The sequence below is a fragment of the Callithrix jacchus genome, chromosome 9, assembly GCF_049354715.1.
Source record: "Callithrix jacchus isolate 240 chromosome 9, calJac240_pri, whole genome shotgun sequence".
NCBI classification, from domain to species: domain Eukaryota; kingdom Metazoa; phylum Chordata; class Mammalia; order Primates; family Cebidae; genus Callithrix; species Callithrix jacchus.
The window spans coordinates 63327167-63348196 of record NC_133510.1 but is presented as its reverse complement, the minus strand read 5'-3'; the positions used below and the strand labels follow the sequence as shown (position 1 = coordinate 63348196).

The 21030-nt window shown below is 46.8% G+C and overlaps 2 protein-coding genes across 4 annotated transcripts in view; both read right to left on the bottom strand.

Annotated features, from left to right (window-relative positions):
• Nucleotides 1–5288, bottom strand: part of CS (citrate synthase) — a 31269-nt gene extending 25981 nt beyond the window's left edge. The window contains exons 1-2 of one of the 3 annotated variants that reach the window (XM_078336376.1): nucleotides 5261–5288; nucleotides 4742–5135 (exon numbers count right to left, since the gene is read on the bottom strand). Coding sequence is in view for 1 of the 3 variants with exons in the window: in XM_009003988.4 (XP_009002236.1) it covers nucleotides 5075–5116 (42 nt within the window). In the remaining 2 variants the exon portion in view is untranslated. Of the gene's footprint in view, nucleotides 1–4741; nucleotides 5227–5260 lie in introns of those variants that run through there. The other 2 variants (XM_009003988.4, XM_035256428.3) reach the window with 2 other exon arrangements.
• A 9594-nt stretch (nucleotides 5289–14882) lies between these two features.
• Nucleotides 14883–20398, bottom strand: CNPY2 (canopy FGF signaling regulator 2). The gene is made up of 6 exons (XM_009003989.5): nucleotides 20288–20398; nucleotides 19590–19702; nucleotides 19312–19427; nucleotides 16272–16475; nucleotides 16024–16120; nucleotides 14883–15628 (listed from the first exon to the last, which is right to left on the bottom strand). The coding sequence occupies exons 2-6, from the start codon at nucleotides 19675–19677 to the stop codon at nucleotides 15585–15587; spliced, it is 549 nt and encodes a 182-aa protein (XP_009002237.1). The 5' UTR covers nucleotides 19678–19702; nucleotides 20288–20398; the 3' UTR covers nucleotides 14883–15584.
• Between the last annotated feature and the right edge of the window lie 632 nt (nucleotides 20399–21030).

Here is a 21030-nt window from a genome sequence, read left to right as displayed (position 1 = left end):
TAATCCCAGCTAATTGGGAGAGCCAAGATCATGCCCACTGCACTCCAACCTGGGTAACAGAGCAAGACACCGACTCAAAAAAAAAAAAAAAAAAAAAAAAGATTCACTGATCACTCAGAAAGGAAGACTACAAAAGACAAAAGATACTACTACAGCTTCCATCTTCAGAAAGGAATCACAAGTCTTTTTTTTTTTTTTTTTTCCAGACAGAGTCTCTGTCACCCAGGCTGGAGTACAGTGGTGCAATCTCGGCTCATTGCAACCTCTGCCTCCCAGGTTCAAGAGATTCTCCTGCCTCAGCCTCCTGAGTAGCTGGGATTATAGGTGCCTACCACCACGCCCAGCTAATTTTTGTATTTTTAGGAGAGATGGGGTTTCACCATGTTGGCCAGGCTGATCTTGAACTCCTGACCTCATGATCCACCCACCTCGGCCTCCCAAAGTGCTGGGATTACAGGCGTGAAAAGTCTTAACTTTCCTTTTAGTAGAAACCCTTACTGTTCTTTCTTTCTTTTTTTTTTTTATTTGAAAGGAGTCTCACTCTCTTGCCCAGGCTGGAGTACAGTGGCACAATCTCAGCTCACTGCAACCTCCGCCACCCAGGTTCAAGCGATTCTCATGCCTCAGCCTCCCAAGTAGCTGGGATTATAGGCACCTGCCACCATGACTGGCTAACTGGAGTATTTTTAGTAGAGACATGGTTTCACCATGTTGGCCAGGCTGGTCTTGAACTCCGGACCTCAAGTGATCCATCCACTTCAGCCTCCAAAAGTGCTGGGATTACAAGCATAAACCACTGCACCTGGCTAACCGTTACTGCTCTTTAACGAACATTTTCTTCTTTAAGAGACAAGGTCTTGGGCCGGGTGCGGTGGCTCACGCCTGTAATCCCAGCACTTTGGGAGGCCGAGGTGGGTGGATCACGAGGTCAAGAGATCAAGACCATCCTGGTCAACATGGTGAAACCCCATCTCTACTAAAAATACAAAAAATTAGCTGGGCATGGTGGCGCGTACCTGTAATCCCAGCTACTCGGGAGGCTGAGGCAGGAGAATTGCCTGAACCCAGGAGGCGGAGGTTGCGGTGAGCCGAGATTGCACCATTGCACTCCAGGCTGGGTAACAAGAGCGAAACTCTGTCTCAAAAAAAAAAAAAAAAGAGACAAGGTCTTGCTATGTTGCCAGGCTGATCTTAAACTCTTGGCCTCAAGTGATCCTCCCTCCTACCTCAGCTCCCCACCAATGTGCTGGAATTATAGACATGAGCCACCATGCCTGGCTAATAAATATTTCTTGAACACTCACTTATTATGTGTATACTAAGTATATACTAGTGAATAAAGAATATAGGATCTGTCACCATAATACTTTCTCAGGAATTAGAAACTATTCCCTTACATCTGCTAGGAGTTCATACAAGTTTTAGCTCCCTAACACTTTAGGGATTTGCAAGAAACTTTTCCAGATTCCATCCTACTCTGCAGAATCATATCTGAAGGTAGGATGCAGGAATCTGCAACATAAGCAAGCATTACAGGTGACAATGCCCATTGTGAGTTTATAGACCTTTTAAAATAGCATCATGTTGAAAGCAATACAGAAGGCTGGGTGCAGTGGCTCACGCCTATAATCCCAGCACTTTGGGAAGCTGAGACTGGCACACTGCTTGAGCCTAGGAGCTCAAAACCAGCCTAGACAACATGGCAAAACTCTGTCTCTAAGCCATGTTCGCACCACTGCACTCTAGCCTGGGTGACAGAGTAAGAGATGCTGTCTCAAAAACAAACAAACAAACAAAACCCAAAACAGAGAACTTGGGAATTTGGGCAGTTGAAGCAAGAAGCGAAAAATAATCAGATGCTAAGAAAGGGCTATTGCTAAAGTTGTCTCACTACTGTTTTAAATTTCACAACCTACTCAACTCTTATTGCAAAAAACATTGACATAGGGCAGAAGGAATCATTGTGTGGCTTTAGTGAAATGCACCAAGTCTGGTTTCCCTTCTCCTACCCTTTGGATTTTAAAAGTCAGGAATGCCAACTCTCTCTGTCTACATCACTGCTGCTCACCATACTGTCCCTGCTGCCTTCCCATGCATTCGTTCACCTGCTACCAACCTAAAGGCCACTAGGAAGATCAAATGCAATCATCTCACCACTACACCCCATAAAGCTTCCCCTGTTATTCTAGTAAGTATCAAGGAATCAACATTACTTTGGGTAGGCTGTGAAAAGACACTTTTGATGTCACAAAACTGAGTCAACCCATAGATAATCCTAAGGCCGTGGCTTAGCATGAATTCATTTGAATAAACGAGTCAAATAATCTCAATGCTCTCTGAATTAGCTTCTCTCTCTAACTCAGGTGTTCATTTAAATTATGTGGCAGTGAGAGCAGAACAATAGAACAATGACTAATTCATATTTTGTCTCCTAGTAAGTTTAAAAAAATTTCCCCAGTCTAGTCAATATACTGAAATCCCGTCTCTATCAAAAATACAAAAAATTAGCTGGGCGTGGTGGTGCACATCTGTAACCCCAGCTATTCAGGAGACTGAATCATGAGAATTATTTGAGCCTGGGAGGCGGAGGTTGCAGTGAGCCAAGATTGTGCCACTGCACTCCAGCCTGGGTGACAGAGTAAGACTGTCTCAAAAAAAAAAAATTTCTTCTCAGAAAAGTAAAACTACATCTGACACTGAGAATCAAAGTTTTAAGAGTCAGTTCTCCCTGGTGAGAAGACTATTATTGCCTCCCAAGTCTACCATAATAGCAAAAGTAAAATTACCAATTATGACTACCATTATCCACAGGCTAATCTGGAAAGTGCAGGTAGGTGATAGCAATGCTGACAAGTTGACAGTTTTCTTGTATCCTGAACATGTTACTTATTTCTCAGGAGATTTCCAGTCCTGAGTTTATTGGGCTTTGCTACTTTTTTTTTTTTTTTTTTTTGAGAAAGAGTTTCACTCTCATTGCCCAGGCTGGAGTGCAATGGTACAATCTCGGCTCACTGCAACCTTGGCCTCCCAGGTTCAAGTGATTCTCCTGCCTCGGCCTCCCATGTAGCTGGGACTACAGGCATGTGCCACCACACCTGGCTAATTTTGTATTTTTACTAGAGATGGGGTTTCTCCATGTTGGTCAGTCTGGTTCGAATTCCCGACCTCAGGTGATCCACCCGCCTCAGTCTCCCAAAGTGCTGAGATTATAGGTGTGAGCCCCTACACCCAGCCTACTTTTAAGGGTCAAAAGCCTTTTAATGGCTTTCAACTGATAGGTTTCTAGGATCCTCAGGCCATCTCTAACAGTAAAATAAAGGTACCATAATTGTGTATCTCTGTCATCCCAAAAGTGTTCTCAGCTTCCGTATAGGCTTAAGGAAGAAAATAAACTCAACAGGTAAATCCTAAGGCTTTTTCACATTCACTGTAGGGTTAGACTATCTGGTCTGGGTTAGCAGCTCAGAAATGAGCTAATTATAGGGTCCCCCATTCTGCCAAAATGCTATCTGGAACTTACTTCATTTCCCAAGAAGTTTCTTTACCCTTTTCCCCAGCAGCAGGCAAAGCAACAACCAAATAAGACAAGCATCCCCCAAATGCTCAGCTAGTACTTACTACTGGGTACCTGGAAGAACCAAGGTAAATCTTAAAGGTTTCACTTTGTGCCAACCATGCAAAATAATGCACAGCAGGCCAGGTGCAGTGGTTCACACCTATAATCCCAGAACTTTGGGAGGCTGAGGTAGGAAGACCACTTGAGCTCAGGAGTTTGAGACCAGCCTGGGTAACAAGGAAATGCTGCCTCTACTAAAAATAAAGAAAGATTAGCCAGGCATGGTGGTGCACACCTGTGGTCCCAGCTACTCAGGAGGCTGAAGTGGGAGGATTGCTTAAACCCAGGACGTGGAGGCTGCAGGGAGCCTTGATCACATCACAAGACTCCAGCTTAAGTTACAGAGTAAGACCTTGCCTCAAAAAAAAAAAAAAAAATACAACAAACCAAAACCATCCTAAGCCTTTCCTTTCCTTCAGATGCTGTCAACTTTAAATTCTGCGCAGAAAAGAGTGTAGGTTCTTTGCAGAAGTCAAGGTCACTTGTGGGACTGTCCCCTGCTTGGATTAGAGGGCTGAGACTCCCTCAGCACAGCAGTTTCTGTCTAAAAGGGCCAAGTTACCCAGAACCAAAAATACTGGCAATTTGAAATTGAAAGCAACATTACCTGCAACAGTATTTCTGTGACCCAAAAGGCAAGAAATATCAGGTAAAGGATCCCAAAGGAGAGAAAGTTCGTGGATAAAGTAGACTTAAGATCAACGGCATAACATGGGCAAGCAAGTAGTATGATGGTCATGTGACCTTGCTATTACTCTGTCTTGCCGAGGATCTTCATTTATTGGCCTGCAGTTTGGTGGAACCACCTTTCTGGTTCTTTCTCCAGTCATACATGATAGTCATGCAAGAGGCTGTACAGAAGTGTTCCACCCCACCCAAGCTCCTCCTATATAAAAAGTGCAAGAGTCCCAAGGACAAAAAGGAGGACCTGAAGGACCCACTCTTGTGCTCGGAGTGGTCACTGAAGGCTTAAATAATCAGAAATGGAAACAGGCAGTTCGAGACTGACAAGGTCCTTCCTACAAAGCAGAAGACGAAATGAGCCACTGCTCCAGTCAGCACATCTCTTCACTCCCGCTCCCTCCACCAAACTGTAACTCCAGTGGAACACCACACCTCTGTTACCTATCAGAGATTCCTGTCTCGGCTCCTCATTCCAGGGCCACGCATGACTCCCCCTTTCACTTCAGACATGCGGGGTGCCAGCAGGGTCGGCCTCCTCACCCACTCTAGACTGCAGGCCGAGGGCGGGCGGCGTGCACTTCATCCCCAGGAGCCGGAAGGGAAGAGCGGCACATGGTCCTGGGAGCTTCATGCAGGGCTGGCGGCCAGCCAAGCGCAGGGCCCTTTAAGGCGCGCAGGGTGCGCACGGGTGAGGGAGGGAGACGAGGCGCTGGAGGGCCTGCGGTCGCCTCAGCCCCACCCTGGGACAGCGTGCTCCCTCCCCTGGCTGCTCACCTTGGTTCCCAAGAGCCGGGCGGCCGCAGTGAGTAAAGCCATGGCGGGCGATCTCCGGGATCTGGTAGGGAGGGAAGAAGGGGTGAGAGTTGCGGCAGGAACAGGAGCCGCCTCCGCTGCACCAGAGGCCGCGCTGACGGGTGGACAAGGTTGAAAGGAGGTGGCTGAAGGAAAGGGTAGACGAACCGGCGGCGGCGCTCAGCCCGGGGTCCTCAGCGAGGCCCCGCCCACCAACCGGAACCCGAGCCCGCCCCTCTCAGAGGACTCGCCCCGGGCTCGGCCATTGGTCCGGTATGGAAGCAGGGCGGGACCTGAGCGCTTGACAGCAGTTGTGACGGGGAGGATTGGACCGCCCGGATTAAGCTAATTAAGGGTGGCTGGGTGGCGGGCGGGGAAGTGCAGGTGGCTAAGTAGGTGCCTGACAACTCAGTTAACTTCTCTCTTGGCTTTTTCCTTCGACCTTAACATATTTGGGGTTATATCTGAGGTGAATACTAAAGGAAAATACTGGCTCCAGAACTCGACCTTTGAAGGTCCTTGGGAGCCAATTCCTTAATATGCTATCATGGAAATTGATCATTGCTTGCTGCTCTTGCCACCTTGGCATGCACTTTCTCAAGAAATGCCTTTGGTTAATGGCTTCATGGCCATGGAGGTCCCACTCTTGGCCATGTGGACAACAGGCCAAGATCATGTGGACAACAGGCTGTGATGCCAGAGTTAACTACTTGGTGGAGATCATTTGAAGTCAGCAGAGGCCACGATATTATAGATACCAAGAGACCCTGATATATGGGGAAAGCAAAAGCAGATGCCTTAATATCCAGTGCTTTGTGAGCTGTCAGTATCTGTGTATAATGGCAGGAAATCCAAGACTAAACAACTGGCCCTTACTACGAAGGCTTACAGAGCCGGCCACAGCCTCTGGGTCATGGGCATTAATTTCACTGCCATTCTGGTCACGTAACGCCACAGAGCAGCCCATCCCATGTTAGCCACAGATTAGGAGCCGCAGACTAACCCTTTATTGAAGATCCCCTTTCGTCACATCCTTCCCTAGGGCCTCTGGGCTACTTCTCCTAATTGGCAATCTTCTATGCCCTTTTATCCTTTCTCCCCTGAGACGATGACATGACCCATGGCCCTGAAGTAATATAGCACCACTTTTTTTTTGAGACCAAGTCTCACTCTTGTCCCCCAGGCTGGAGTGCAATCTCGTGATCTCGGCTCACTGCAATCTCAGCTTCCCGGATTCAAGCGATTCTCCTTTCTCAGCCTCCTGAGTAGCTGGGATTATAGGTGCCTGCCACCACGCCCAGCTAATTTTTGTATTCTTAGTAGAGACAGGGTTTCGCCATGTTGGTCAGGCTGGTCTGGAAATCCTGACCTCAGGTGATCCACCCACCTCAGCCTCCCAAAGGGCTGGGATTACAGGCATGAGTCACTGCGCCCGGCCATGAATAGCCCTTATATTTCACCACATAGCAGTCAGTAACAAGGTTCAGAGGGCTCAGTATCCACTTAAGCCACATTTAGATAGATGTCCTTTACAAAAAACTGAATTTGTAGCTTGGACTTAGAAAAAGAAAGAAAACTCCTATTTTCTCTTCTTAATTTTGTTTATACCTAGCTTCACACCTAACAACCAATGCTCTTCTGGCCTGGGGATCAGATAGGTAGGTCTCAGGAAAAAATTTTAGGCAATTCTTCAGAGGAGCACTGACCTCAGTTACCTCCCCAGTGACTTCAAAGCTTCACTGATCAATATTTGCTCCCAATTTAGCATCTCACAAAGGATTTCCTCATAACCCTAGAATAGTCTGACCTGGCTCCTTCTGTCTGGTTAATTATCCACAGAGACTAGCCAGCAGACCACAGGACTGAACTTCGGTGCCCCAGGATGACTACCAAAGGGACAATTACTGAGTGGCCACAGGATAACCTATTTTGGAGCATTAGTGATTAGGAATTGGGTGGGGAATGGCAATGCTCTAAGCCTCTTGAAACTGGGTCCCAGAGCCCCTACCACCATGGCGACTTTATGGACTTGTTTTGAAGTTGTCCAATTCTGACATCCACTGCTATAAGGGCAACTGGAAAGCAGAGGATCAAATGAGCTAAATGTCTCCCAGGAGCTGGCCTAGATTCCTTCTCAACACTGATGGGACCTGAAGAAGTGGAGAGAATGTTAAGGAAGAAGGATTGGCATGAATAAAGCAGTCAAGTGAGCTCCAGGTCCAAGTACAACTAAATGCCTGGGAACTTGGAAGGGGATTGGGAGAGAAGGCTGAGAGCCTTGAGGTTGTTGTGACCTTGGGAGGACCTCTTTAAAATGTATAGAAGTAATAGCACCCCCTGGTGGCAAAGTACAAGTGGGCTCATAAAGCCTAAATTTAAACCCTCTTTAACTACATGGGTAAACCAAACTCCTGTATTTAATAGCTAAGACTTAAACTGAAGGATCACTTGCTATTTGCAGATACTATCTTTTTTTTTAATACTATATATATTTTTTTTTTCTTGGAGATGGAGTCTCGTTCTGTCACCCAGGCTGGAGTGCAGTGGCATGACAGCAGCCTCCGCCTCCTGGGCCCTGCACGCTGCCATACCCGACTAATTTTTTTTCTTTTAAGTATTTTAGTAGAGACGGGGTCTCATCGTGTTGGCTGGGCTGGTCTCAAACTCTTGAGCATAGGCAATCCGCTAACCTCGGCCTCCCAAAGTGCTAGGATTACAGGCGTGAGCCACCGTTGCCTGGCCTGGAACATGCATTATCTTAATCCTCACAAGTCTAAATTTCATAGGTATTATTAGTATCTAAAAGAAGGGAAAAACAACTTAGATGAAGTATCCCACCCAGTGTCATATCTTGTAATTGGCATAGCTATAATTCAGGCCATGGTCGGCATTAGTAAGCTGTACTTCTTTTATGAGATGGAGTCTCACTCTGTGGCCCAGGCTAGAGTGGAGCGATGTGATCTCTGTTCACTGCAACTTCCCCCTCCCAGGTTCAAGCAATTCTCCTGCCTCAGCCTCCCAAGTAGCTGGGATTATAGGCGAGTGCCACCATGCTCAACTAATTTTTGTATTTTTAATAGAGATGAGCTTTTACCATGTTGACCAGGCTGGTCTCGAACTCCTGACCTTGATCGACCTGCCTCAGCCTCCCAAAGTGCTTGGATTACAGGTGTAAGCCATCACACATGGCCCTAAGCTGTGTATCTTACATGATGATTGTGATTTTTTTTTTTTTTTTTTTTTTTGAGAAAGGGTCTTGCTCTGTAACCCAAGCTGAAATGCAGTGGCATGACTGTGGTTTACTGCAGCCTGACTTCCTTGCCTCAAGTGATCTTCTCACCTAAGTCTCCCAAGTAGCTGAGACTACTGGCACTCACCACCACACCTGGCTAATTTTTCTTATTTTTTTGGTAGAGACAGGTTGCTCGGCTCAAGTGATCCTCCTCCCTTGGTCCCCCAAAGTGCTGGATTATAGGCATGAGCCACCACATCTGGCAATTGTGAGAATTATCAGCTGCAACTCAATAAGGAGATTTTTGACTCACTGTCAATTGTATCCTGGAGATATCAGCTTACTGTGTTGCTGTATTTAAAGACATTTAAGCCAAACAAGGTGGAACGTGCTTGTAGTTTCAGTTACTAGGGAGGCTGAGGCAGGATTGCTTGAGCCCAGGAGTTTGAGGCTATAGTGCCTAATTATCACACCTGTGAACAGCCACTGTACTCCAGATTGGACAACGTAGTGAGACCTTGTCTCTAAAGAAGAAATAAAAACAAAAGATAAGGAACTATAGTCTTACTCATCTGTAAAGACTTTCACATCCACACGGGAACTAGATAATAAATAGTGACTCCCAAAATACATAAAGGTAGAAGAGACAAACATTCAGCATCTAAAATGACCAGAAAGGCTGGGCGCGGTGGCTCACGCCTATAATCCCAGCACTTTGGGAGGCTGAGGTGGGCGGATCACCTGAGATCAGGAGATTGAGACCAGCCTGACCAATATGGTGAAACCCCATTTTTAAAAAAAAAATGACCAGAAAGGGGACTGGGCATGGTGGCTCATGCCTATAATCCGAGGTGTGGTAGTCTCAGCACTTTGGAAGGACAAGGCAGGAGGATCATCTGAGACCAGGAATTCAAGACCGCCCTGGGCAACATGACAAAATTCTACCTCTACAAAAAATGCAAAACTTAGCCAGTCCAGATGGTGTGCACCTACAGTCACAGCCACTGGGGCGGCTGAAGTTGGAGGATAAGTGGAGCTCAGGAGGCTGAGGCTAAGGTGAGCCATGATCATACCACTGCACTCCATGTACTCCATTCCAGCCTGAGCGACTGAGCAAGATTCTGTCTCAAAAACTACAGGCCAGGCCAGGTGCAGTGGCTTACGCCTGTAATCCCAGCACTTTGGGAGGCCGAGGCAGGTGGATCACTTGAGGTCAGGAGTCTGAGACCAGCCTGGCCAATATGGCGAACCCCCATCTCTACTAAAAATACAAAAATTAGCTGGGTGTGGTGGCACACACTTGTAGTCCCAGCTACTCAGGAGGCTAAGGCAGAAGTGCTTGAACCCAGGAGGCAGAGGTTGCAGTGAGCCAAGATTGTGCCACTGCACTCCAGCCTGGGCAACAAAGTGGGACTATGTCTCACACAACAACAAAAATAAAACAGACCAAAAAAAAAATGACCAGAAAGGTAAAAGGGGTGTCTTATAAGGAATAATTAGTCAAGAAAAATGGCTGAATAGAGGATATGCTTGTCTACTAGAGATTACTAGAATCAAACATGGAGGCAGTTTTTCAAGCCAATTTAAAAAGTATTACTTTATACAGCCACATGGACTCCACTACATAGAATGAGGTATAGCAGAAAGACCACTAGACTAGGGATTAGAGGATCACTGGGTCCTCGATGTCTAGCAAGACACTTAACCTCTCTGAACTTAGTTTCTTCATCTATAAAATAGGAATAACATCTATTTCTTAGAGTTGTAAAGATTAAATGAGGCCAGGAGTGGTGGCTCACATTTTTAATCCCAGCACTTTTGGAAGCCAACAGGATCACTGAAGCCCAGGAGTTTGAGACTGGCCTGGGCAAAACACCAAGACCCCATCTGTATGAAAAAAACCTTTTTTGTTTTTTGAGACGGTCTTGATCTGTTGCCAGGCTCCAGGCTGGAGTGCAGTGGCGTGATCTCAGCTCACTGCAACCTCTGCCTCCTGGCTTCAAGCAATTCTCCTGCCTCAGCCTCCCGAGGAGCTGGGACCACAGGTGCACGCCACCATGCCTAGCTAATTTTTGCATTTTTTTTTTTCAGTAGAGACAGGGTTTCACCATGGCCTCGATATCCTGACCTCGTGATCCACCCACGTTGGCCTCCTGGGATTACAAGCGTGAACCACAGCACCTGGCCAAAATTTTTTAAGTTAGTTGAGTGTGGTGACTTGTGCCTGTAGTCCCAGCTACTCAGGAGGCTGAGGTGTGAGCACTGTGTGGGCCTGGGAGGTGGAGGTTGCAGTGAGCCATAATCTCACCACTGTACTCCAGCCTGGACAACAGAGCAAAACCCCTTGTCAAAAAAAAAAAATTAAATGAGAATGTATATGTGCTTGTTATATGAGCATTCAACACACATTATTTCTCTTCCCCATGCTATTCATTCCTATTTATTTATGACAGGGTCTGGCTCTGTCACCAAGGCTAGAGTACAGTGGCATGATCTCAGCTCACAGCAGCCTCCTGGGCTGCCCTCCCATCTCAGCCTCCTGAGTGGGTGGGACTACAGGCATGCCCTACCTGGTTAATTTTTATATTTTTTTGTAGAGATGGGGTTTCACCATGTTGCCCAGGCTGGTCTGGAACTCCTGAGCTCAAGTGATCCACTGCCTTGGCTTCCCAAACTGCTGGGATTACAAGCTTTACCCACCGCACCTGGCCACTATTCTATATTTAAAGGAATATTGTACCTATGAATACTTTTTAGAGTTAAAAAATCCTATAAAACTTTCTTTTTTGGCCAGGCACAGTGGCTCATGCCTGTAATCCCAGCACTTTGGGATGCCTAGGTAGGTGGATCATTTCAAGTCAGAAGTTTGAGACCAGTCTGGCCAACATGGTGAAACCCTGCCTTTACTAAAAATATAAAAATTAGCCAGATGTGGTGGTGGGCTCCTGTAGTCCCAGCTACTTGGGAGGATGAGGCAGGAGGATCACTGAACCTGGAAGATGGAGGTTGCAGTGAGCCAAGATCATGCCACTGCATTTTTTTTTGAGATGGAGTCTTGCTCTGTCATCCAGTGGCATAATCTCTGCTCACTGCAACCGAGTTCAAGCAATTCTCCTGCCTCAGCCTCCCGAGTAGCTGGGACTACAGGGGAGTGCCACCACGCCTGGCTAATTTTTTCACTGTGTCAGCCAGGATCGTCTCCATCTCTTCATCTTGTGATCTGCCCACCTTGGCCTCCCAGAGTGCTAGGATTACAGGTGTGAGCCACCGCACCCGGCCTTTTTTTTTTTTTTTCCTGAGACAGGGTCTTGCTCTGTTGCCCAAGCTGGAATGTAGTAGTGAGATCATGACTCACTGCAATCTTGATCTCCCTAGCTCAACCAGTCCTCCCATCTTAGCCTACTGAGTAGCTCGGACAGGTGCCTGATACCCACCTAATTTTTTCTCATAGATAGGGTCCTGCTATGTTGTTCAGGGTGGTCTTGAACTCCTGGGCTCAAATGATCCTTCTGCCTCAGCCTCCCGAAGTGTTGGGATTATAGGTGTGAGCCACTGCGTCTGGCCTAAACTTTTTTTTTTTAAAGTCTCATTTTATTGCCCAGGCTGGAGTGCAGTGGTGCAATGCTCACTGTAATCTCCGCCTCCCTAGTAGCTAGGATTACAGGTGCATGCCACCACAGTCGGCTAATTTTTGTATTTTTGGTAGAGATGGGTTTTTGCCATGTTGGCCAGGCTGGCCTTGAACTCCTGGCCTCAACTGATCTTCCCACCTCGGTGGGATCATCCCAAGGGTGAGGATTACATGCATCAGCCACCTCGCCCAGCCCTAAAACTTATTATTTTTTTTTTTTTTGAGAGGGTGTCTTGCTCTGTCACCAGGCTGGAGTGCAGTGGCACGATCTCTGCTCACTGCAACCTCTGCCTCCCAGTTCAAACGATTCTCCTGCTTCAGCCTCCTGAGTAGCTGGGACTACAGGCATGTACCATGTCGCTGGCTTTTTGTAGTAGTGATGGAGTTTCACCATACTGGCCAGGCTGGTCTCGATCTCCTGACCTTGTGATCTGCCCACCTCAGCCTCCCAAAGTGCTGGGATTACAGGCGTGAGCCTGACCCCTAAAACTTATTTCTAAAGACTAGATTTTTTCATAATAAACTTTTCTGTTATATTTGTACCTCATTTAACACTCTTCGGAAATATTTAAGTTCTAACATTTTACTGATAAACTAATTTAGTAGGCATCTGAAGCTTCAAGTTTAATAAGATTTACCAGGTTAAGAGTATATGCTCTACCAAATACTGGGCTATAACAATTTATTACAATAAACCTCCAGAGGGTTCAGATAAATTAATGGATTCCTTGTGGTATGAAAGAAAACATGTGCAAAGTTGTGCATGGTGATGCTTGCCTGTAATCTCAGAAACTCAGGAGGCCAGGGCAGGAGGACTGTTTGAGGCCAGGAGTTTGAGGCTGCAATGAGTTATGATCATGCCATTTCATGCCAGCCTGGGCAACAGAGCAAGACCCCGTCTCTATAAGATAATAATACTAATTATAATAAGAGGTTTGCCAAGTGCATCTTCCTGTTGGGCATGGTGGCTCATACCTGTCATCCCAGCACTTTGGGAGGCTGAGGCAGGAATTTGAGACCAGGATCACTTGAGGCCAGGAATTTGAGACCAGCCTGGCCAACATGGTGAAACACTGTCTCTGAAAAAAAACTCAAAAATTAGCCAGGCATGGTGGCTCATGGCTGTAATCTCAGCTACTTGGGAGGCTGAGGTGGGAGAATTGCCTCAACTGGGAGTCAGAGGTTGAGTGAGCCAAGATCGTGCCACTCCACTTCAGCCTGGGCGAGAGAACAAGACTCTGCCTCAGGAAAACAAAAAACAAAAACAAAAAAACCCCACAAAGTATATCCTTAATCAAGCCTAGAGGGTAACATTCACCTTTTCCTATATAGGACATACCCTTATGTACCAATGACAAAGTCTCTCCAGCTGGAGAGTTCTTAACAGCTATACCTTGACAAGCCAGTAAGATATATTACAAGTAACTTGTTACTGATTAACATTAAATTTATTTTATTTTTTTATTTTTTTGAGATGGGGTCTTGCTCTGTTGCCCAGGCTGGAGTGCAGTGGCTCGATCTCAGCTAATCGCAACCTCTGCCTCCCAGGTTGAAACAATTCTCCTGCCTTAGCCTCCAGAGTAGCTGGGCTTACAGGTGCGTGCCACCATGCCCAGCTAATTTTTTGTATTTTTAGTAGAGATGGGGTTTCACCGTGTTAGCCAGGATGGTCTCTGTCTCCTGACCTCGTGATCTGCCCGCCTCTGCCTCCCGAAGTGCTGGGATTACAGGTGTGAGCCATCATGCCTGGCCGAATTGATTTATTTAAAACCATGAAGAATTTGTTTTGTAAATTACAACAGCTTTAAGTTTCCAGAAGAGTACTCTATTTTATTTGAGACAGGGTCTCACTCTGTTGCCTAGGCTAGAGTGCAGCAGTTCAGTCATAGCTCAGTGCAGCCTCAGCCTCCTGGATTCAAGAGATCTTGCCATCTCAGCCTCCAGAGTCACGGGGACCACAGGTGTGCACCGTTACATGCCAGCTAATTTTTGTATTTTTTTGTAGAGATGGGGGTCTCACTATAGTCCTAGGCTGGTCTCAAACTTCTGGATTCAAGTGATCATCCCACCTTTGCCTGCCAAAAGTGCTGGGATTATGGGGGTGAGCCACCACACCTGGCTTGAGGAGTACCTCATTTATATTTCTGATAAGCTTTTGGATGGAAGAGAAAGGCATTTTTAGGCACCAAGCAGGCAATGGACAGAACCTTGGGTATACTTTCAGGGGTATGAAAAAATGTAATTATTACTCATGTGCATCATAGAAGAAAAAAATAAGGTTTATAATAGTTGGTTTGAAAAACTAAGAGAGAATACAGCATTTCTTATAGCTGATAGAAGATGGAATTAATACCAGGCTGATACTAGTTGACAACAAATATCAGAGTGTTTGCTCTGAGCTCTAATGTGTCAGACTTTGTAGGATTTTTGGTATAAGAACGCTTTATGGAATATTACATTCTATGTGCCAAGCTTAGTGCAAGGTATAATTAAAGAAAAAAGACTTAAAATAGAAGCTACTCTATAGCTTTATCAGATCAGATTGGCACTTGGGAAAGTTAGCTTATAGACCAAGTTTTCATTAAATACAGAACTTCATAAAGTTCTATGGCTTCTCTGGGCCTCAGCTTCTTTATCTATAAAATGGGCAGAGGTGAACCAGATGACCTCTAAGGTTCTTTTAGATTCTAAAATACTGTAATTTTTAAAACCTTTAAAATGTTTATTCAGGTCTTCTCTCCTTGAGGTGTTCCTGGGACCAGAGATATTTCATTTGAAACCCTGAGACAACCATACCTCAGGATCAGGGTGTTTAAGAATTTTCCAAAAGAAGGTATCCTTCAGGTTTTCATCCCTATGCCCCAGTCTAGAATCTCTACACACAAAGTGTGGACAGACTTAGAGTCCAGATTGACAATGGCTAGTGATAGAGGTAAGAAAGATACACTTTATTGTTGCTACTGGCATCAAATTTAAAAGCTTAAGCTAGCAAGCAAGGTCTCTCATTAAACAACATTCCTTACCTCATCTGTCCCTATCCGATAAAGCCCTTACTTTTCAGCTGAGTTGGTCACATCCATTTTCCCCTTCCTGTCTCTGTTCTTGCTGGTCCCTCCATCTGGATGGGCAAGGAAGGAAGAATAATGCATGTCCATTATTTCCTTCAAGACCAAGCCCTGTCTTATTTTATGTTTCAACAGCATGAACACAAGGAATTTCTAGAATTCTACACTACCATACACTTATGTTCCCCTGCTTCCTCATGGAGATTCCTCTCTTCACAATTAGACATGGTACTGAGTGGGCAGTGACTGAAAGCTTATCTAGTTTATGAGTGGAGTGGAGTATCAGAAGGCAGAAGAATTAAAGGTTCAGGACCCTCCTACCTTTATCCTGTATCAATCTCAAAACTCTTCTTTTTCCTCCATTTTCTTTCCTGCCTATAACCATCTATCTTCAAGCTTAATGTAAGGGCCAATTCCAGGCATGAAAAGACAACACAGTTTGTTCTTTTGGTTTCATATTTTTTCAGTTCGTTTCAGTAAAAACATAATATATAAAAGGCATTGCCACCATGTTCCCCTCCTGGGGGTGATCCATCAAGCCAATGTGGGCTGCTCCAGTGTGATTCATAGCTCATCATGCGATATGTGCAGGGCATGGTCACAAAGATCTGCAAATAGCACATAACAATTTAAAGGAAAAAGCCACTCAGTATGAAAAATTTAAAGGAAAATGCCACTCTCATACTGATATATGCCAGTATCAAGAAAATTTCCCAGACCAAACTGACACAAACACACATCAACTACCATTCTTCAGAAAATATGCTTATAAATGATAAACATCCCCACTGCCCTCTCACCTGTATCTCAGGGTCAAGGGGCCATAAATTCTGAAAGCTGACAGAAAATGGGGAGGAACAGCCCAAGTCCCTAAGCCAAGGGAAATGGAAGGCAGCTCTTGAGCTAATACCATGGGTTGCCAAGATGGGGGTGTGTGTGGGTGAGTTAGGGAATGTCTGGTTCCACAGATACTAGAACAGGAGATAAAGTGGGGGCAGCTTACCTGTTCGCTTACTGCAAAGTTTGTCTTTAACATTGTCAGCCTCTCGGGAAAAGAATTCAATGAGTTCATCCTCGTATTCCTCCACAATGCTCTCACACTGCCAATCCAAGGAAGAAAGGGGTGACACAGGGCAATAAGAAGCCTCTTCCCTTCACCTCCAAAGAGGAGGACAAGGATACTGGCCTTTCTACTTGGTTCTCCAACAACCCCCTAATTCCAAGAACCAGCTGCCTATTCCCATAGCTCACCGCAAACTTGAGGGTGCCACTGATATCTGAGTCAATTCGGATGCCTTGTAGGTCCAGTTCACTGGATTCTCCATTCCGGCTCACTACACGTACATAGTTCTTGCGATGGGTGGAAGGATCAATCTGTTCCCCATACTCCTTCATCCGGTCACATATCTCCTCCAGCAGCTCTGTGAGGTGGGCCTCTGAGCGGGCATAAGGCACCTAGAAATGTCCTCAGCCTTGGGTCACTCTCTTCTACCTCTGTACATTAGTAATTTATATTCTTATTTTTCCTTCCAAATATGGCTACAACAACCTATTCTAAAAAGCTTTCCCTGGCCAGGCGCGGTAGCTCACACCTGTAATCCCAGCACTTTGGGAGGCTGAGGCAGGCAGATTCGGAGGTCAGGAATTCGAGACCAGCCTGGCCAACATGGTGAAACCTTATCTCTATTAAAAATACACACACACACACACACACACACACACACAAAGCAGGGCATGGTGAAATGTGCCTGTAAGCCCAGCTACTGGGGAGGCTGAAGCAGGAGAATCACTTGAACCCCAGAGGCAGAGGTTGCAGTGAGCTGAGATGGCGCCAATGCACTCCAGCCTGGGTGACAGGGTGAGACTCAGACTCAAAAAAAAAACGCTTTCCCTAACTGATTTTAATTTTTAATTAGTGTGTGTGTGTGTGTTTAGATGGAGTTTCAACCTTGTTGCTCAGGCTGGAGTGCAATGGCGTGATTTCTGCTCACCACAGCCTCCACTCCTCAGGTTGAAGCCATTCTCCTGATCAGCCTCCCGAGTAGCAGGGATTACAGGCATATGCCACCACACCCATCTAATTTTTGTATTTTTAGTAGAGATGGGGTTTCACCATGTTGGGCAGGCTGGTCTCGAACTCCTGACCTCAGGTGATCTGCCCACCTCAGCCTCCCAAAGTACTGGGATTACAGGCGTGAGCCACCTTGCCCAGCCTAGTTCGGTTTTTAATTAGTATGGTATAATTGTATAGTTTCTTTTGAGATGGAGTTTCGCTCGTTACCCAGACTGGAGTGCAATGGCGCGATCTCGGCTCGCCACAACCTCCGCCTCTTGGGTTCAGGCAATTCTCCTGCCTCAGCCTCCTGAGTAGCTGGGATTACAAGCACGCGCCACCATGCCCAGCGAATTTTTTGTATTTTTGGTAGAGACGGAGTTTCACCATGTTGACCAGGATGGTCTCAATCTCTTGACCCCATGATCCACCCACCTCGGCCTCCCAAAGTGCTGGGATTACAGGTGTGAGCCACCGCGCCCGGCTTATATAGTTTCAAAATACTTTCTTTTTTTGAAACAGACCTCACTCTGCTGCCCAGGCTGGAATGCAGTGGTGTGATGATTGAGGTTCACCACAGCTTGGATTTCCTGGGCTCAGGTGATCCTCCCACCTCAGCCTCCAGAGCTGATGGGACCACAGCTGCACACCACACCTGGCTAATTTTTTTTGTATTTTTTGTGTAGAGACAAGGTCTTGCCATGTTGCCCAGGCTCGAACTCCTGGGCTCAAGTGATCTCCCTGCCTCAGCCTCTCAAAGTGCTGGGATTACAGGCATGAGCCACCATACTTGGTAGTAGTTTCAAATATATGATTTTATTTTACCTCATTGTATAGCTCTAAGAAACAAGACAGTTATCATTAGATCCAAGTTATAAACAGAATTCTTTGATTAATGCTGATCAACTTATACTTTTAATTCCTATACATTAAGATAATAATTTTTATTATTATACTTTAAGTTCTGAGATACATGTGCAGAAGTAGGCTCTGTGGACAACAACTATTAAAGCACTATAACCTTTTCTTTTTTTTTGAGACAGTTTTGCTCTTATCAACCAGACTGGAGTGTAGTGGTGCACTGCAACCTCTGCCTCCTGGGTTCAAGCAATTCTCCTGCCTCAGCCTCCCAAGTAGCTGGGACTACAGGAGTATGCGACTGTGCCTCACTAATTTTTTATATTTTTAGTAGAGATGAAGTTTCACTATGTCAGCCAGGCTGGTCTTGAACTTCTGACCACAGGTGATCCGCCCACCTCGGCCTCCAAAAGTGCTAGTTTTTTTGTTTGTTTTTGTTTTTGAGACAGAGCCTCACTTTTGTTGCCCAGGCTGGAGTGCAATGGTGCGATCTCGGATCACTGCAACCTCTGCCTCCTGGGTTCATGCAATTCTCCTGCCTCAGCCTGATGAGTAGCTGGGATTACAAGCATGCGCCACCATGCCCATCTAATTTTTTTTTTGTATTTTTAGTAGAGACTGGGTTTCTCCATGTTGGTCAGGCTGGTCTCAAACACCTGACCTCAGGTGATCCGCCCGCTTCAGCCTCCCAAAGTGCTGGGATTACAGGCATGAGCCACCCTGCCCGGCTTGGTTTTGTTTTTTTTCAGACAGCGTCATGGCTTACTGCAACCTTGGCTTCCTGAGATCAAGTGATCCTCCCACCTCAGCCTTCCAAGTAGCTGTCACTACAGGCACATGCCACTATGCCCCACAACTTTTGCATTTTTTTGCAGAGATGGGGTTTTGGCATGATGCCCATGCTAGCACCGTAATCGTAACATTGCCTTATATATTGATTATTAGATACAGCTTTGTGTACGTGTGTTGTTTTTGACTAAAATAAATTTCCTAATTATGAGGATAAGATGTTTTATTCTTTTTTTCATTTTTTATTTTTAGCTCTGACTCAGATCTCTATACTTTTATTCTTTTTTGAACAGATGTTTGTATGTATACCACAGTGCTACATTAAAAACGAGTCATGTGGATGTAGAGAAGGGGAGTGATCAGGACTCCCTGTTTGCTAACAAATTCTACAGCAGAAACAAAGTATTAAAGTTTAGAGCCAGGAAGCAAGTGCATAGGGTAGAACGCTGCAACTTCTAAATGAGACAGAGCCAAATCTTTATCTCTCTGGGTCTGTTTTCTTCATTTCTATTAAACCAAGGCCCTTAAGCAGTTGAATTCTCATCCAAAGCCAGAGTGAGCTACTTTATTTGGGGGAATAGTAACAGTTACCTCCACCACTGACTGGCTGCCATCTGGATTGATCCGGAAAGATCCCATCTGAATGGTTTTCTTGGGGTCCACCTTGGCAATTTCCCATTCTAGTTCATCCACCAGAGCCCTGCACGCTGGCAGAAGAGGAGAGAATGGGAGCAGGGGATAGGGAAGCGGGTAGGGTGGGAGGAGAATGGGATCAACCCAGGATTTCCATTCATCCTTCTCCCAGACCTTGGATCTCATGCCCTCCCAAGGCTCTACTTCCTTCACTTCTTTTTCCCGTTGTGCTTTACCTCCACAGTGGAGATCCTGGCTCCTCCGAGCCCAGGCAGTTCCCAGCAGGGCCCCCAGAAGCAGGGCCAGCCAACCCCAGCCTTTCATCTTTATTGTAATGGGGTCGCTCCACCTGGGTTTGAGAGGTCATAAAACATAAATATGGGAAGCCAACTCCATTTTTCCCTGCCCCCCCTCCCCCCGACTCCTCACCCCAAGGCTTTCAAAGGCCTCACTGTGACTCTGACTCTACTTTCCAAGAAATGGCCGGGACACAAAGGGGATTCTCTGTCCCACCGCTTGAAGGCTCCGATTCCCCCAGGGCGGTGGGTGGGAGCGCGAGCTCAGGACTTGGGGCTCAGCCCCAGACACTACGTGGATAGGTAAGGCCCTAAGAGTTGATACTTTAGCACAGCATGCCTAGGGCTCATGGGGCCTTGTGGTAGCTACAGGAGGTAAGCTGGCGATTACGCGAGGACTGAGACACCGGGGAACTGCAGGCAGGGAGCACTCAGTCAGGCCAGGAGGCCAGAGAGGAGAGCATTCAATAACAAGGCCCATTTGGATTCTGCACCGAAGATTCCTGCATCCCCACCTCCAGCCCGTAACTGATTACCAGTACGGACCAGCCCCCTTTCTAAGAACTCCGCCATTTCTTTCGCTCCCGTCCATCCCCAACCCTCAGCACCCAGCGCCTTGCCGCCCGCGTCAGTCCCACCTCTGCTCCCAGGGCCGCCGCCGTGGCCCAGGCGCTGAAAGACCGCTGGACTCTCACTTTGGCCCCAGTGGCTCCCGAAACTACACCTGGCTACGCGGGGCAGGGCTGTCCGGGATTCTCCAGAGCGCTTCGCTGCGTGCCACACACGGGGTGTCCCGGCGACCGCCTGACCCAGCTCCCCGGGCGCTAACTGGTATCTAAGCGGGTCTTGGCTGTGCAGCAGTGAGACCCCCAATCAGATACCGACCCCAAACCCGCCCCGCCAAACTCTCGCGCGAACAGGCAGCTTAGGAGCGGCTTCGGGACAGCAAGGACCCCGGACGATCGCCGAAGGACCCAGACTTGCGTGGCGAACAGCTCCACGTGACCACCAGGGGTCAGCCGGAGAATAGGAGTGGCCTGAAGCGAAGACAGAGCCCGGGCGTGCTGAGTGGGAGCGGCCAGGCATGCGCTTAAGCCAGCCCAGGTGGGCTAGGACCTTCAAAACGGTGCGCAGCAGGCCAGCTAGCCGCCCAGGTTTCAGTACACAGGAAACTACATCCCCCAGGAAGCACCGCAGCACCAGACTGATATTTGTTAGAAACTACAGGTCTCAAACTATCCTGGGACCTGTAGTTTGGCGGCTTACACAATTAACGGAGTAACCATACTGTACATCTTCAAACAGTCTGACATAGGGTACTGGGCACCTACTAGCAAAGACCCAGCACTGTCCACAAAAGGAATAATTATACCCTTTCCCA